Source organism: Euprymna scolopes, chromosome 1 (genome assembly GCF_053919585.1).
Source record: "Euprymna scolopes isolate OS-2025 chromosome 1, ASM5391958v1, whole genome shotgun sequence".
Taxonomy (NCBI): domain Eukaryota; kingdom Metazoa; phylum Mollusca; class Cephalopoda; order Sepiida; family Sepiolidae; genus Euprymna; species Euprymna scolopes.
The window spans coordinates 190,739,852-190,759,846 of record NC_136482.1 but is presented as its reverse complement, the minus strand read 5'-3'; the positions used below and the strand labels follow the sequence as shown (position 1 = coordinate 190,759,846).

Below are 19,995 nucleotides of genomic sequence, written 5' to 3'. Positions count from 1 at the left end.
CAATTCCAGTCTCCATGTTCTCATTGCATTTTCTATTACGTTGATGATCCCGCTTTTTAAGCATTCTATTATCCATGCTTGGAGGATCCTGTCGTACGCTTTTTTGTAGTCGATCCATGCCATGGCTAAATTTTTTCTCCTTTTTTTACCTCCTTTAGGATCTTTTGATCTATATATAGCAGATCATGTGTTCCTCTTTTTCCTTTTTGACATCCTTTCTGCTCCTCGGGGATTAGTCCACGATTATTCAGGGAGTGGTAAATTTGTTCCCTCAGTTGTGCTGTCAGTATTTTCCACAGTGGGTAAGCACGTGGTCGGCCTATAGTTGCTGGGGACGTTTTCTTTCTCTGTGTCCTTCTGTAGCAGTGTAGTTCTACCTTTCGTCATTCAATCTGGCACGCTTGATTCTTGTATACATCTTCTCATGTTTTGAGCTAGCTTTTCGTGATTTTTTTTAACCAGTATGCATCCTGTCGTGCCTTGGTGCTCTCCAGTTTGCCATTTTTCCTGTTTGTTTTTCTTTAGGATTTCCTTGTTGATTTTATTCACTGTTTCTTCTTCTAGTTGTAACTCTTCTTTCATGTCTTTCAGCCATTCGGCATTTCTATTGCAATCTTGTCGTTTTTCTCATATTTTACTCCAGTAGAGTTTTGTTTCTGTCGGATTTGGTTGTTCTGTTTTAGTTTTTCCTTCGTTCACATTTTTGGTAAATTGGCTTTCATTATTTTCGAATGTCCAGTATTTTTTTTTTTTTTTTTTGCATTGTTCAGATTTATATCTATATCGTTTCAATCTCGCTTCTTTTTATTTTTTGGTTCAGTTCTTCATATTTCTTGTCTATTCTCTCCTTACCAGTCACTTTTCCAATATTCCATCTTCTCCACATTTCTTTCTTCCTGTTGATCATTTTGTCTTCCTTTTTATGTTTGTGTATTTGAGTTTCTAGTCTCATTTTCCACCCAGCTTTTGTCGGTCTACTTTTCCCCGGTTGTTTTTCTGATTTGAAATTCATACTTACCATTTTAGAGCCTGCGTAAATTAGGTTGTTTAAGTCTGTGATTGCATTTGTTGAGATGTGTAGGAGAAGCTTAATAACCTTCTCCGTTTCCGTTTTGAATTTCTTCTGCTCTTGGTTCCTTAACGATGGGAGCTTTGTTTTTACCCCATTCATGAAGTGTATTGTTTTATTTATTTCATTTGCTTCATTCTCTGTTAGTTCTGTTTCATTATTCTCGGTTTCCACGTTTGTAGAGTTCGGTCTTTCGCCTTTGGTGTTTTTACTTGTGGGGTTGCGACTTGTGGGGTTTCTCTACGTGCAGTTCCATTGGGGGATGCTTCTTTTTCAGTTTCATCATTTTTTTTTCGCTGTATTTCTGTTAGTTCTAGTTTAGAGAACCAGCCTCTCTTGAGTATCAGTCTAGCTTGGTCCGCTATTCTTGGTTCTGTCGCATGGTACTCACTGGACAAGTCCATAGTTCTTTCATTCGTTTCCGATAACCTCCATATCTATATTTAGGATGACTTCTATAATAGCATACCATTACGAGTCTATTCTGATTTGTTGTCCATTTCTTTCTCCGTTTTTTTTTTTCTATTTTGATGGTTATCATGGCTGTGCTGTGTTTGGTCAGTATCATTTTGGTCCCGGTCCGTTTGAAATTTACATTCAAATTGAACAAGAGGAAAAAGCCTTTTTATGGTTCATGATGATTTCTCAATTCCACTTTTCGACCCGAGTGTCTAAGTTCTTGCTGTGGGAGAGAACTAAATACCTCGGTAGTTTCGACTAACACGTTTCCTACACGAACTATTTTTTTAGTTCATACTTGCCTTTCAGCCCGGCGTTGTCCGGGTATTTTGAGGTGTATGTTGAGCAAAAAACAAAAAGCGGTCAATTTTTTTAACTTTGACCCCTATTATGACCCCTTAACATTTATTGTTTTGGGTCCAAATCAAGTTATTAAGTTAGATCCAAAGATTTTCCCAAATCTTAGTACCCTGTATATCACATTTCGAGTCTGTAGACTGAAAATTGTCAGAGTTATTGCGTTGGAAAATGTACACACACACACACACACACACACACACTTCACTTTTATATATATATATATATATATATATATATATATATATATATATATATATATATATATATATATATATACTAGCATTTACGCCCAGCGTTGCCCGGGTGTTTGGAGGTGTATGCTGGGCAAAAAAAAAAACGGTCAATTTTTTTTTAACTTTGACCCCTATTATGACCACTTAACATTTATTGTTTTGAGCTCAAATCGAGTTATTAAGTTAAATCCATGTCCAATGAACCTATATCTAAAATTTCAAGTGTTTAGACCCAAAATTGTCGGAGGAGTTTGGTAGAGTTCTCAAAGGTCAAATCATTGAACTTTGACCCCTTAACAGCCAAATTTCTGACCGAAAACCGATCACATAGATGTTCCCAAATCTCAGTACCCTGTATATCAAATTTCGAGTCTGTAAACTAAAAATTGACAGAGTTATTGCATAGGGAAATGTAAACACACAGACAAACACACAGACAGATACACAGACACGTTCACTTTGATAGATAGATAGATAGATAGATAGATAGATAGATAGATAGATAGATAGATAGATAGATAGATAGATTAATCATATAGACTTTACACTTTTGTAAGAATTGGTTGCGAATCTTTTTTTTCTATTAAAACTATTTAAATGTTTTAAATTAACCATGTTTATGCCCTACTCCGCTTTGAAACGTTTAAAACATAATAACTAGGGAAAATGAAATGTTTTTAATTCTTAAATCTGTAACGTGGGTAGCGTTGCGGGAACGAACAAAGGAAAAAAATTAAAATCTGACTCGGAATTTTTGTTAAGTTCAAATGAAATGCATTTATTCATGGTTTTTCCAAAACAACATTTTTTCGCACACACAGGTGATTTTTAAAAGTCTCTGCCCCGCCATCTGATGCCGGCCGCAGCCAGCGTTTTCTTGCCCTCGACTTTACACGGCCATCTTCCCTAGCACGCACTTTGCTTCTCTTCTCGACTACGTACTGTATTTTTCTCTCCTTTTTTGTGACGCAAATTCGCTCACACTTGCTAATTTGCTTCAATGTTTTAATAGCTGCTGCTGCTGTTAATATTTTCACTAACTTACTAACCTTCACCTGCTGATTTTCTCACACACGTCATAAACGGTCAATTTGCAGTTTACTTCTGTGAAATGTTTTTGACTCCTGATTGGGGGGGGGTATGAGACTATAGATTTCGACGATCGTTTTTATAACCACAAGTCATGGTGAGTAACCAATGAAAAGCTTCTAAAGTTACTATAAAAATTGTCGAATTTTGGATTTAATCAATTCGCCGCCATCTTTGTTACTGGCAATTACACTCAGGATCGTACTACATTCTGTTCAACATAATGTCTCAACACTTAACAACTTCTAACTGAACAATCACTTTTAAATTGACGACTTTTGGGTCTGTTGAAAACGAACATCACATAAAAAACTGACTTTGACAAATAGCTTTACTGATATTAAGACATTGGTTTTTTTCCAATGTAATACGTTAACGTTATGATCTTCAGTGGTCGCCATGTATTTTTTTTATTCAGACTTTAACATAACCAATGCACGTGTGTGTAAAACTTTTTTTTTTCAACTTAATTCAAACAAAATGGCGACTAATGAAAAACGTAAGTAATACAATTGAAAAAAAAACGATGTCTTTACATCAGGAAAATTATTTGTCAGCGCCAGTTTTAAATATGATATTCGTTTTCAGTAAACCCGAAAACCTTAAAAAGTCATCAAATTAAAAGTGATTGTTCAATTAGAAATAAATTGCAAATTGACCCTTAAATCTTAAGTATGACATAGATTTACGGTTTTGCATAACTGTACGGAAAGAGGGAAATACGAAAATTCTGAGTAACATGACAAGATATGTTTCCGCAAATATGTTTTTCTTTTCTTTTCTTTTTTTTTTCTTTTTTTTTAATATTTTGCTGTTCCTGTGTTTTTTTTTTTTTAATCTTTGTTAAATTTAATGACTCTTGTTTATAATTACTTAATGAAAAATAAAAAAAAATACAGAAAATTTTTTATGATGCACGTACTTATTAGCAAACTCACATAAATTGATCAAATAGTTCTTTATGTTTCTCTTTTTTAACTAAGAAAATCAAATTTTATGAGGAAGCGCAACAGGACCAGGGAACCACCATTTTGTTTTAAAATTAATTGACAACAACTTAATTCGATTTCCGAGATTTTGTTTGCATTCAAAATAATTAAAACTTTTTAATCGCTAAAAATCGTAAATTTTGATTTTCTTACTTAAAAATAAAATACTTGATCAATTTATGTGATTTTTGGAATATGACATCTTCGTTTCGTGACAAGAAAGTACATCATAATGATTCTGTATATTTTTATTCTTTAAGAAAGTGTAATTCTAAAGATGCACCAAATTAATTGTCGATCCTACTGTTAAAATTTATTATTGGAATTTTTTGTTGTCCATTTGCAGTTTGTGATTTGCTTGCTGTCTTCCTCAAAATAAACGCATTCTCCAATTTTGAACGAATGTCTCTCCATGCGTTATTTTGCAAGAATAACAAACAAAAACAAAACTGTCGACGATATTCTTAAGTAGACTTTTTAAATATCCATACTAATAAAGCGTTGCCTAGCGTTGAATATGTTAGCAAAAGAGGTAGATAATTTTCCTTTAAATCAAGTCGGGAATGACTGGGGAAACAGCCAAGTTGCCGCAAGAATTACATGCATAAACTTTGTCAACTGTTCTGTTTTTATTTCAGTTAGTGAGAGGTGAACCTATCATTATACTTTCCTCTAAACATGTCAATTGAACTTATATTAAGTAGAATATTTATTATTGTCATTATTATTTTTTAATGGAGAGTAGAAAATACATTGTGGATACGTTATTCTCGCTTCTCCTAAACGATTTGAAAAAAAAAAAAATTTAATAAAATTATTCTAAAAAAAATTCGTAAAACTATTTAAACAAAATATTTGAAGAAAACTATAAAAAAACACATTTTAATAAAAACTATTTGAACAGAATTCTTTAATAAAGCTATTTAAACATAACTTTTCATAAAACTATTTAAAATAAATTTTTATACAACCATTTGAACAAAACTTTTCATAAAACTATGTAAACAAAACTTTAAATAAATCTATTTAAACAAAACTTTTTAATAAAACTATTTGAACAAAATTTATAGTAAATCTATTTGAACAAAATATTTTTGGTAAAACTATTTAAACAAAGCTTTTTAATAGAAATGTTTTAACATAACATTTTATACAAATATTTGAAAAAACTTTTTAATAGTGCTATTTTAACCAAACTTTTGGATAAAACTATTTAAAAGGTTTAAATAAAACTATTTAGACAAAAAGTTTAATAAAAATATTTGAACAAAACTTCAATAAAACTATTTAAACAAACTTTTTAATAAAACTATTTAAACAAATCGTTTTTATAAAATTATGTAAACTAAACTTTTTATTAAAATTATTTCAACAAAACATTTAAATACAAATAGTTGAACAAAACTTTTAATAAAATTCTTTTAACAAAACCTTATGATAAAAATATTTAAAAACTTTTTAATAAAACTATTTGAAAAAAACTTTAATAAAACGATTTAAACAAAGCTCTAAGAAAATTTAAGCAAAACTTTTAAATAAAACTATTTGAAAAAACACGGATATAAAACTATTTAAACAAAACTTTTCATAAAACTATTTGAAATAAATTTGAAAATAACTATTTGAACAAAATTTTGTAATAAAACTATTTAAATAAAACTTTTAATAAAACTTTAAATAAATCAATTAAAAACTTTTTAATAAAACTATTTAAACAAAACTTTTTAAAAATCTATTTAAACAAAATATTTTATTAAAACTATTTTAACAAAACTTTTTAATAGAAATGTTTAAATATAACATTATTATACACATATTTGAACAAAACTTTTTAATAAAACTATTTTAACAAAACTTTTTTATAAACTATTTAAAAATATTTTTAATAATACTATTTGAAAAAAATTATTAATGGGAATATTTGAACGAAACTTTAATAAATCTATTAAAAATTTTGATAAAACTATTTAAACAAATCTTTTTTATAAAACTATGTAAACTGACTTTTTATTAAAATTATTTAAACAAAACTTTTTAATAAAAATATTTGAATAAAACTTCACCCCACCGTCACTCCCTTCCTTCACTACAGTTTCCTCCAAAAACCCTTACTGCTCACATTCACAAAGAATACACCCCGCTTTTGTTCCAGAGCGTAAACCACACCTGCATATCTTATAAAAAAACGAATATAATCTTGATTCTCTTTTCAATATCGCTCCTTTTGAGGGTTTGATGAAGTGATATGTTTGAATTGGAATTCCATTGAAACATGTATGCACATATGTAACCAATAATGTTTATAAAGTAAGCAGACTATATATATATATATATATATATATATATATATATATATATATATATATATATATATATATATACACAGTTTATGATGGTTGTAAAAAATATATATAAAGAAATTAAGACGGGAGTATTAAGGTTTATCCTGTATCTAAATTGTTTTCATTGATAATGATTTTTGGCAGATAGGGAGAAATATGGAAGAAATCTTTTCTTTGCTTAATTATATTAGTAGATTGGCAAATGAGAACAAATTCGATGAAACGACGTTTTGATTTATTGTGTTTGTGTTTTACGAGAGTTGCATTATTAAAGTCAAAATGCTCACCATTCTCCATAATGTGACAGAAAATAGCATTAAGTGTATTATTATTTTTCACATCTCTTTTGTGTTCATATAATCTCTTTTTAAAATCGTGTTGCGTTTCTCCTATGTATATTCTTCCGCAATCAAGCAGGGTATGGAGTATACTCCGGCTTTGATTTTAGTATTAGTGTTAGATACAGATTTACGGGTTCGATCTCTAATTGTCGATTTTTTTTTTTTGTGATATTTGGATGCCGATTTTGTTTAGATGTTTGTAAATTACACGGTTATTAATGTTAGTGTGCTGGATTATTTTTTTTGTTATGTGTTTGGTTATTTGAGGGGGGGACTGGCTTGATTCCGCTTACAGTAAATTACAGTAAGTACAGTAAATTATGTTTTGTTTAAATAATTTTAATAAAAAGTTCAGTTTACATAATTTTATAAAAATAAAGTTGTTTAAATAGTTTTATTAAAAAAAATTTGCTGTAACCGGAACGAAACACATAGCAGAAAGGCCTATCCCCCTCCATTAGTATATATAGCCCTTAACATTCGACCCTCTCGTCATTGACCATCCCTCTTGAGAAAGCCCGAATAAGACAAGTGAAAGATCGAGCCTCTAAATCTCTCCACCTCCATTTTAAATTTCATATCGTCGGATTTTATCCATTTTAATAATCATATTTATGTATACTATACATTTTTGTTTAAAAATTTTTCCTTACTAACCTCCTCCTGTAATTGGTTTACAGACATGTAACTTCATATAAAAAAAATCTGTACAAAAGAGTGAAAAATAAGGTTCATGTTTTAATTTTTAGCCTTACAGCAACCATGTCTTTATAGCTCAGTCATTAATGGCAGTGGAAAAATATATTGTAAGCTAAACGTTTTAATTTCGATTCTTTTTTTTAACTTTTTAAAGCATTATTATATATTGGATCCAATATAATCTATATATAAAAGTCAACTTGTCTCTGTGTGTGTGTCTGTATGTGTACAGACTCTAAATTTGACATAAGGAGTATTGAGATTTGAGAAAATCTTTTTAATCGGTTTTCAGCCAGAAATTTGGCAGTCAAGGGGTCAAGTTTTCCTCCGCCAATTTTGGTCTAAACACTTGAAATTTTAGATGTAGGTTACTTGAATATGGATCAAACTTTTTAAGTTGATTTGAGCCCAAAACAATAAATGGATCAAAGTTTTAAAAAAAATTATCTCTGTGGTCTCTAGCAAACTATTCGGCCAATTTTTGGTCTAAACATTTGAAATTTTACATAAAATGTATTCAGACATGCAGCAAGCTTTTAAATCAGTTTTTGGACGAAAATTTGGCTGCCAAGAGATTAAAGCTGCAAGAGTTGAATTTTGCAGACACTACCAAACTCCTCCGTCATTTTGGGGTCTAAAAATTTGAAATTTTAGATGTAGGTTACCTGGACATGAGTCAAACTTTTTAATATATATATATATATATATATGCACATAAAGTTATGAACAGTACATATGGCCCGAGCAAAGCCGGGCTGAATTGCTAGTATAATAATAAATACAAAATCTGCATTGATTAAAATATCATATTTAAGCGTATTTTATGACCGGGCAATGCCGGGCGGCCTGTTAGTATATATATATACTACTGTACTACAATGAGATTTCATATATATATATATATATATATATATATATATATATATATATATATATATATATATATATATATATAATGAGATTTCATACATATATATACATATACATATATATATACATATATGTGTGTGTGTGTGTGTGTGTGTGTGTGTGTGTGTGTGTGTGTGTGTGTGTGTGTGTGTGAAATCTCATTATAGTGTATTTTCTTAACTTTGTTTTAATGTGTATGTAAAATAAGTTTAAAGGAATATTAATGGTTGACGTTTATTTATTTATTTTTTTTTTTTTCGTTTTTTTTTTTTTTTTTTTAGGCCAACTCAGCATTCATTTCTGAGCTGTGAATTTTTACTGACAGGCCAATTTTTGGACGATGGCGACGGGGAAAACCATAATAAATGTGGCCGAAATGGACGAGAATGGTTGGGCCCAGATCCATTATGCCGCACTCAACGGTCATCTCCTTTCCATAGAAATGTTTATGGAGGAAGACCCTGAGCTGATTGAATACGCAACAAATGACGGCAAAAATTCCACCCCGTTTTTACTGGCAGTTTCGGGCGGCCACAAAGAATGCATTGAGTATTTTATCGAAAATGATGCGAAACTTAATGTAGAAAATAGTTTTAACCAAGGAGCGATTGAAATTTTATTGTTGAATAAAAATATCGATCTCCTCCAGTTTTTCATCGATAAAAATTACGAAGATCTGCCAGTTTGGAGGAAACTTTTTCGCTTTCTTTTGTCGCATTCCGAAGAAGAGGCAGCAAATGCAGCTGAATGCCTTCAAATGTTGACAGAATGTAACGCCGAGACGGGCATGAACCCCAACTGGGAACGACTTCGAAATGAAGGTGGCATCGCGGCACTGGTTCGACTGCTAAGTGAGACCATGACAAGCGAAGCGAAAGTTCCTCTCATAATGTCTATGTTTAACATGTCAGCCTGTGAAAAAAATACTACGGAAATGGTTGCGAAAGGATTAATAATGACATTGGTGAAGCTTTTGAGATGTGGATGTGTCGAGATAGTGACTGCGGTGACTAAACTGTTAAACGAACTCGCGAAAACGGGCATATACGCCGAGAAAGAACTTGATATTGGGCTGGTGCCGATTTTAGTTAAAGTTATGCACGAATACGATGACACGAATATTCATCGTCACATCATCCAGAATTTTGGCCAAATGGCCGAGAAAAGTGAGAGGTGCCAAATCAAGATGGCGACGATCCCAGAATTCGTCACACAAATCATTGATTCATTCCATGATATTAGTACAGATTTAGGATCCGATTTGACTAATTGTTTGGAAAAAATCGTGAAGGACAATCCAGCCACACAATGTATTTTTATCAATGAAGGAATATGTGCTAATCTAATCCTGATGTTGAAGGCACAAAACCGCGACGTACAACTCAGCGCCGTCGATGCCATCTACGCTTTGGCAAATGATAATCCGGAAACCCAAGGGGTAATCTTGAATGAAAAATTAGACCTCTACCTCATGCAGCTGTTCAGAAAAAACCGATCGGAGAAGATACAGGAGAGGACGGCAAATTCGTTATGGGCCATAGCCGGTAAAAGTATTGAAGTGCAGAGAGATATTGCTATGAAAATGGGAGTGCCACTCCTGATTGGTTTTGTCAAATCGATGTCGGAGAATCTTCATTATATTGGTTCGGAAGGACTTGGTGCACTTGGCCAAGATCCCATCAGTTTTCGCAAACAGATCGCTCCGAGGGGAACACCTTCGCTCGTGCAGTTATTGTGCACGCCACGGGAGGATATCGTTCGGAGTGTGATGAAGACATTGCGCCATCTTTGTGTGGCCACCGGTTTTGTGCCCAACGAAAATAACCAATGGGCGATTTCACAGACGCCCGGGCTGAGGTATTTGATTGTGCTGATGACAAACTCCACAAATCCATCGATTCAGGTGGAAGCCGCTGTAACACTCGGATATATAAGCTTAGGTAAGTCTTTTATCTATAATAACTATACCTGCCTGGCGTCACGTGACTTTTAACATTTTTCATTTATTATCACCAGCTTTTAATCCGAAAAAAAATCTAGAACAGTTTTTTTTTTTTGTTTTTGAGGAACATATAAACTGTCTCAAATCAGTTGTTTGGTGTTCGGCCGCCATTCAACAAAACATGCGTAAGAAAAATAAAATATTATGAAAGAAAAAATATAAATGTATATTTGGCTTAAGTACTAATATATATATATATATATATATATATATATATATATATATATATATATATATATATATATATATATATATTAACATAAAAAAGTTTACTTGGTCGCAACACTGGACATGCTAATGTTTCGGACAAATGGTTGATTAAAGGCAGACGTCCTCGTTAGGCAATTAAATAAATGGTTGCTTTCCACAGAAGAAACCAGTCCTCAATAGTTATATATATATATATATATATATATATATATATATATATATATATATATATATATATATATATATATATATTTGATTTTTTGTGGTTATATATATATATTGTGTGTATATATATATATATATATATATATATATATATATATATATATTTGATTTTTTGTGGTTATATATATATATTGTGTGTGTATATATATATATATATATATATATATATATATATATATATACAGTTATAGTATTTCCAAAAATTGGTTAAAATATATAGCCACATAACAAACAAACAAAACTTGCAGTTTTGAAACATATAGACTATAATCCCGAACATGTGTCATAAATATTTTCAAAAAACCCTATTCTAACGATTGTTTCCCTATATTTTTACTCCATTGCTAGTGTAACGTTGTCCAGGAACCTACACACGTTACGTCCAATTTCAATCGCAAAGGATATTTAAACAAACAATAAAAAATAAATCCAACTCGTTCGTTCTTTGTAGCAACATTTATTTTCTTATTCTCTCTTTACCGCTGTAAAGTCCCTCACGTGATCGTCGTCTCGGGCGTCCTTCACGCCTCATAAACGCGATGCTTAATCACGTCTTTCACGTAATCTGCCTCTTTCTTTTTTTTTATAGTTTTTTTTCCTTGGTGACATCATTTCGCATTTACATCCACACTATGTTACGCTAATATTAGGTTGGTGCAAAAATAATGTCGTTTTTTGACGTTTAACTTTCTTTCATAATAAACTTTATTAATTGAAATAAGAACCATTAGAACCGACACATTTTTGCCAACTAGAAACAAGTTTATTTATCCTGTTAGCATAGAAATCCTGAATTCTGCATCATCTCGGCTTTTGAAGCATTTTTCGCGCAGGAAGTTGTCGGGATGCTTGAAAAGTGATAATTGGTGGGCGAGAGGTCCAGTGAATATGGCGGATGAGGCAGAGTCTCGTAGCCCAATTCGTTCAGCTGCTGCAGAGTCAGTTGAGCAACATACAGGCGAGCGTTGTCATGGAGGAGAATTGGTTCCTCCATATTGACCAATCTTGGGGACATACGTTGGAGTTTCTGGTGCATTTTGTCAATTTGGCGGCAGTACTTTTCCGCCGTAATCGTTTCGCCTGGATTCAAGAAGCTGTGATGAATGAGACCGATCGCAAACCACCAGTTATCATAACCTTTTTATGGTGCAATTTCGGCTTTGGGAAGTGTGCCGAATGTCGCCGGTTGTCCTAGAGGATCCGCTTCTCATCATGGCAAACGACTTTTGAATGGTCGACCTCGAGTTCAACAGCAACTTCGAGCGTGATTTAGTGAGGATCAGCTTTCAAATGTTTGTTATCAACCACAGTCGGCCGGTCGCGACTGTTTTCATCTTTGAGGTTCTCATCACCGTTACGAAATTTCTGGAACCACCGTTGTGCCCCACGTTCGTTAGTGGTTCCTGGGCCAAACGCATGATTGATATCACGAGTTGTCTCGGCAGCTTTTTGGCCGAGTTTGAACTGGAACAAGAAAATCGTGCGGATTCAAATTTTGTCCATGCTGTCGAAAAGCCTGAAAAAAAATAAATGGAGAGGTTAAGAATGGTAACAAATAACACACTTCGATAGAGTGAAAAACACGCTTTAAAATTATATATAACTTGGCTATATATATATATATATATATATATATATATATATATATATATATATATATATATATATATATATATATTAATGAATTAATTCAGAAATCATATAAAAAATAATATATGTGAGGATACGATATTGTTTTTGCACCAACCTAATAGTCACTTGTATTTATGTTGGCTATCACCAAAAAAGACGTGAGCTGCTTCTTTTATCGATTTGAACAGCATCTTACATGAGTGACGCTCCCATATCATACATATTTTGATAGTACAAATTTAAAGGCACACATTTTAATGATACATCTTTAATGGTACATTATTTCATGGTACTCTTTACTGGCACACATTTTAATGGTACATCTTTAATGGCACATTATTTCATGGTACTCTTTACTGGCACACATTTTAATGGTACATCTTTAATGGTACATTATTTTATGGTACTCTTTACTGGCACACATTTTAATGGTACATTTTTAATAACACATTTTGATCGTATGAATATCACTTGTCATACTTTCTTTTGCTGCTTTCATATTTGCAGTTTTATAAAATAACGGAAATTACCGAGAATTAACAATAAAACATTTTCGTAACTGCGTATGTTTCCGCAATTGATATTTTGGGCAAGTACTGACTGCACGAATGCACGAATGAATGCCTGTTATATGCTGAAAATTCTATTTCTAATTGAAATATTTTGTTTTAAACTTTCTGCAGGAAATCCGGATGTTTTGAAGAGCATAAAGAAAAACAAAGACTTTACGTATTCGTGTATCTTCACGATGTTAAAAGACCCCGACGAAAACATCCAGTTGAACGCTGGCCTCGCTCTTTCAGTGTATGCCTATAACAATTTGATAGAACAGAAAGAAATTGCGGATTTGGGCGGAATACCATTCTCCTGGTTTCGTCCATTCCTCGAATCAGAAAATGAATATTTTAGATGCTGCAGTGCGTTCCAGGTAAATATGGCCTTTTTATGGTGCACGATTTGATGCGACACTTTAATATGAGTAATCAATTTAATTGTACATGTTTTAGTTGTACATGGTTTTGTGACATATTTTATAATATATACTTAGTTATATATATTGTAATGGCACATCTTTTAATGGTACAGCTTTTGATATTACAATATTTAATGGTACATCTTGACATTGCTCATCTTTTAGATGTAAATGGTTTTATGACACATTTTTTATGATACATATTTAATTATATATACTGTAATTGCACATCTTTTAATGGTGCAGCTTTTAATAGTACATATTTTAATGGTGCAACTTTTAATGGCACATCTTTTCATTGTGCATGGTTTTGTGACACTTATTTTGATAGTACATATTATATATATATTGTAATGGCATATTTTTAATGGTACAGCTTTTAATGGTACAACATTAATGACATATCTTTTTATTGTACATCTTTTTTCTTTTTCTTTTTTTTTATTACATTTTCACCCCAAACAAGGCACATTGCCACTTTGGTGTAGGGGGCTACTATCAGGGGCAGCAACTACTGGGGCACTATGTTGGGATTTGGGCAGCAAGATGTCGGTTTACGTTACACTTGAACTTCTGCATGTCAGTACAGTTAGGGAAGCAGGGACCTGGAATGGAATTCCAGAGTCTAGCGGTTCTGGGGAAGAAACTACTGGAGTAGAAAGATCTTTTACATCTAGGGATCTCTACTGTGTGGGGGTGGGATTTAACTGCCTGTCGGGTTTGTCAAGGGTGTCTATGTCGTGGGGGCACAAGTGTCTGCAGTTCGTCAGAGCATTCACCATTAAAATGCTTGTAGAACAGGCAGAGGGATGCAACGTTTCGTCGATGGGACAGAAGCTGAAGCTTAGATGCCAGTTCAGGGCCTATCAGATTGGCGACTCTCTTTTGAACCTTGTCTAGGAGCAAGAGACTAGCAGCAGATGCACCAGCCCAAATGTGACAACAATACTCCATACATGGACGAATGGTGGCCTTATAGAGGTACAGGATACTTTCAGGTGTCAGTAGTTTTCTAGCATGGTAGAGAGAGCCTACCTTTTTTGCAGCGGCCGTGGCAATGTTTTCAATATAATTGTTCCAACTCATGTTTCCTGTGAACGTTAGGCCAAGCAGTTTGAAAGATGTACTCTCAGACAGAGAGTCACTGACCATTTCTATTGGTGGCAGAGAAGGTTTCTTGTAATTATTGAAGGAAACCAGTTTAGTCTTGGCAGTATTGAATGTGACCATCCATTTTTGTCCCCATTCCACTACAGATTGGAGGTCATCCTCTAGTGTTTTTGCCATTTCTTTAGTTATGTGTTCATTTGTTTTCCTGTCATGCCTGTTATAGAGTGTAGTGTCATCAGCATATATACCCATCTCAGAGGCAGTTTTGTTGGGGAGGTCATTAATAAATATTAGGAACAATAGAGGTCCAAGGATAGACCCAAGGGGCACTCCTGCATTTATATCATATTGTTTAGATATACGACCGTCGAGGACAACCTGGATTTTTCTCTTGTCTAAGAAGGATTTAATTATGTTAAGTATTCTACCAGTGATACCGTATGATGTAATTTTCCTGAGGAGACCCTCATCCCATACCCTGTCAAAAGCCTTAGATATATCTAGAGCTACCGCTCTGCCCTCTCCCGCTTTGTCCAGTGAATAGTATATGCGTTCAGAGATTACAGTGAGGATGTCTAAATCCATATTGTTTGTCAGTCAGAAGTTTAGCATCTGTAAGGTGATGGACTAGAGCATGGTTAATTATGGTCTCAAATATTTTGGCAAAAAGTGGGAAGAGGCTAATGGGGGCGATAATTTAATGGGTCAGTTCTTTCGCCAGAATTCTTGAATACTGGTACCACAGAAGCAGTTTTCCAACAGCCCAGAAAGCAAGATTCATTAAGGCATTTGTTGTAGAGTTTGGAGAGAACTGGAGCTACTTCGGCTGAGCACTTTTTTAATAGCACAGCTGAGATGAGATCAGGTCCACATGCTTTTGAAGTGTCAAGGTTTTTTATGATAGCGTGTACCTGAGCAGGGGTGATTTTTAGATCGTCTAGCGTGGCGTCTGTCTGCAAAGGAAAGTCAGGCAAGGGTGGTTGGAAGGGTCCAGTATGGAGTTCGAGGCAAACCGGCTGGCAAGCATATTAGCCTTGTCGGTTGCTGAGCAAACAACCTCGTGATTGTTGGTTAGTGGGGGAATTGTTGATTGCCCATTATTTACTACACTGTTGTTGATTTTCCAGAAGTCATGATTTCCTAATTTTTGTGCTTCGATGCGTTTTTTAGTGGTTTCAGTAAATTCTCTCTTAGCTGTCGCTATTTCTTTCTTAACATCACTTCTAGCTTCTATATACTTGTTTGTTTGAACTGGAGTTATGTCGGTTAAATCTGCGGTATGCATGCTTTTAGTTATACATGGTTTTATGACGCATATTTAGATAGTACAAATTTAATGGTACTCACTGTAATGGCACATCTTTTCAAGGCACATCTTTTAATGGTACATATTTTAATGGTATAGCTTTTTATGGCAAATCTTTTAGTTGCACATGATTTTATAACTCACATTTTGATAGTACAAATTTAATGGTACATATTGTAATGGTACATCTTCTAATATCACTCTTTAATAGCACACATTTTAATGGTACATCTGTGACACACATTTTGATTGTATGAATTTTAATGTTACATCTTTTAATCATACATCTTTTAGTCGTACATGGTTTTATAACATATTTTGATAGTACACATTTAATGGTACATATTGTAATGTTACATATTTATATTGGATATCTTTTAATGATGCACCACTTAATAGCACGTCTTTTAACGGTAACATTTTAGTTGTACATGGTTTTATCACACATATTTTTATAGTACAAATTTTATTGTACATCTTTTAAAAGTATATTTTAATGGTACATATGTTAATGGTACATCTTTTTATGGTACATGGCCTTATGACACATATTTTAATAGCACAAATTTAATGACACGGCTTTTAATGATACACATTTTAATGGTATATCTTTAAATTGTGCATAATTTTATGATACATATTTTGATAGCACAAATTAAATATTAGATATTTTAATGATACATTTTTAATGATACATCTTTTAATGGTACATCTCATAGTTGTAATGGTTTTAATGTCTTCAATGGGCACATATCGTAATGGTACATCTTTTAATACTATATGATTTTATAACACATAATTTTATAGTACAAATTTAATGGTACATTGAAAATTGAGTATCTTTTAATGGTACATTTTTCATGGTACATTTTTAAATTGTGCTTGGGTTTACGGCACATATTTTGATAGTACATATTTAATGGTGCATCTTCTAATGCTACATTTTTTAATGGTACATCTTTTAGTCATACATAGTTTTATGACACATAATTTAATCGTAAAAATTTAATACTACATATTGTAATGACACATCTTTTAATTGTATGCCTTTTAATGGTGACCTCTTAGTTGTACATGGTTTTATGACATATTTTGATAATACAAATTTAATCACACATCTTTTAATGCTACCGCTAGTATTGATATAGCTTTTCATTGTATATAATTTTCTGTCACAATTTTATAGTAAAAATTTTAATGATACATCTTTTAATAGTACATCATTTAATGGTACCTCATTTGACATTTAATGGTACCTCATTTAACCTCTTTAACGACACACGTTTTAATTGTACATCTTTAAACAACACATTTTATCGTACGGATCTTAATAGTACATCTTACAATGACACACACTTCAACGGTACATATTTTGTTCATAGATTTTTAATGACACACTTTTTACAGTATATATTTTAAATGTAAAATTTTAATGGCACATGTTTAAACAGCAGATAATTTCAATGTACATCTTTTGTTAATGGTACATATTTTATGGCACACTCTTTAACATATTTTTATTATACATCATTGAATGGCACACTTTTCAACGGTTCATATTGTAATTGTAAATTTAAATAACATACACTTTTTAACGATACATATTTTAATTGTACATTTTAATGACACACTTAATAACGGTATATATTTTAAATGTACACTGTTTAATTTAATTGTAGACTTTATGATGACACACTCTTTAATTTACACATTTATTGGCACATCTTTTAATGGCACATTTTTCAACGGTACATTTTTTTAACTGTATATTTTAATGGCTCATTCTTTTGGGATACATATTTTAATGGTACATGTTTTAATGGTACACTCTTTAACAGTAGTTAGTTTTATTGTACATTTTTGATGACAAATTCTTTAAACGTACATATTTTAATTGCACATCTTTTAATTGAACACTATTTAACAGTAGACATTTTAATTGTACATCTTATAAAGGCACACTCTTTAATTTACATATTTTAGATGTACACCTTAAAATGGCACACTCTCCAATGGTACATATTTTAATCGTGCATTTTAATAGCACACTGTTTAACAGTATATATTTTAATTGTACATTTTTTAATGACACACTCTTAAACCGTGTATATTTTAATAGTGCATCTTTTAATGACATACTCTTTAACAATACATACTTTAATTGTACAGTTTTTAATGACACACTCTTTTAATGGTATGATCAGATGAGCTCCATTTTTCTGACGGATCGGCTGCACTTATCTAATTTGAGTTATATTGGCTATGATATTTAAAATATGTTTAGTCCAATAGAGTTTTCATGAATGGATTGATAAGAAAAATAAACTAATTTTGTCTCCTTTTCATTTTGTCTAGGTTATTATTCTGGCGCGGATAATTCCTCAAGCTGACCAGGTTCAGACCTCAGCGACTGGAATCAAAATCATGATTGATTTGCTGCAGAGTTCTAAAAATGATACCATCATTTCTCTGGTAACTGACAGCGTCGCACGACTCGCTCACACAAGAGCCGGTAAGTAGCAGGGCACATTTTCATGTAGTTCAAAATAAATAGAAAAGCTTTAAAACCAAGAAACAAGAGGTCATCTTTTTTTTAATTTTTTTTTTTTACTACATTTTCAATCCAAACAAGGCACAGTGCCACTTTGATGTAAAGGGCTATAATCTGGAACATAATTTGCAGGTATATCATGTAGGGAGTTGAGTAGCAAAATATGTGTTTACATTACACTTGAATGTCTGCGTGTTAGTACAGTCAGAGAAGCAGAGACCCGGAACAGCAGTATAAAATTAGATCCTTGAATAGTAATTCCATGAAAATAAATATTTTGAGGACTTTCTAGAATTTTGAAGGTTAACGGATTATCAACAGCTACAGGCGGAGGTGGGGGGTGGGGTCTTATGAGTGCCTCGGGTGGCAAAAATAGTTCCTACGCCACTGCTCCCATTAAAAAATAGTATGTTAGTCTGAGATAATATAATGAACTAAATAAAGGCAGTACAATAATAGAATTAATAAATGCCATAGATTTGGATTGATTCGATTTTTGATTGTTATTGTTTGACGTGGTATTTTTTCTTTCTTTTCATTATAATGCTTTGTCTGAACGATTTCCATTAAACAATTTTCATCATGACAAAATGCTAAGTAGATGTTAGAACTAAACACATTTACCTAATTTTAAGGTGTACAATTATTGGCAAACAATAAATAGCTTACGTTTACAATGTAATTGTTTGTCTGGTAGTTGAAAAATATACATTAATGCATACGAGTTGCCTTTTCAGACTTTTTTCGTATAGGCACTTTTATTGATAGTAGCAACCTTGGTACAAACGTCACACAAATCTTCTGCATCTTCAATTTCTTGCAAATAATTGTATGTACAGTTCCAACACTGACATCAAACTGTGCACTTAATGTCACATGGTGGTCCTTATCCATGGAATTCTTTATTTGGCCAATCAACTTTGATATTCTGACTTCTTTACTCCTCCTACACTTCTCATCATCTCTCACAGACTCCCTGCCTTCCTTGGATCTCTTATACCACTCAAAAACTGATGTTCGATTTATCCAAGATGGTCCAAAAGAAGTCTGAAGTATTCCATATATTTCTGTGGTATTTTTTTCCAAGTTTAAAACATAATTTTATTGCATATCCTTATGTCTAGATTGCATTTTTGAAATTCACTAGCTGTGACAATCAGGCTTTAGTAGGGTGTATTCTAATTCCTGATGCAGCTGTTCATCTGAACCTGAAATCATAAAAATTGATCAGTCATCTCATAAGATGTATAACACTAACATAGTGAATTTTCAAGAGTTATGACAATTAAAAAAAAATCTAGAAACTTATTTCAGGCACCGCATATATCTTATTAATGCCATAAACCGATATAACTGTTTAGTTTATTATTGAAAAATATCTTAATTGTTACATTCTTCCTAGTCGGAATAAGTATTTTAATAAACTGAAGCAAGAAGCATTGTAGTGTTATAAAGAGCATGTTAGAAGCAGAAAAAAGGTTGCTAGGTAGAATCAA

General features: G+C 32.5%; 1 protein-coding gene across 2 annotated transcripts in view; it reads left to right on the top strand.

Moving 5' to 3' along the window:
* Positions 1–19,995, top strand: part of LOC145278317 (uncharacterized) — a 139,067-nt gene that overhangs the window by 115,973 nt on the left and 3,099 nt on the right. For both annotated transcript variants that reach the window (XM_080130617.1, XM_080130610.1), the window contains 3 exons: positions 8,772–10,430; positions 13,243–13,487; positions 18,304–18,460. In XM_080130617.1, coding sequence (XP_079986743.1) covers positions 8,831–10,430; positions 13,243–13,487; positions 18,304–18,460 — 2,002 coding nt within the window. In that variant the 5' untranslated portion in view covers positions 8,772–8,830. The remainder of the gene's footprint in view (positions 1–8,771; positions 10,431–13,242; positions 13,488–18,303; positions 18,461–19,995) is intronic.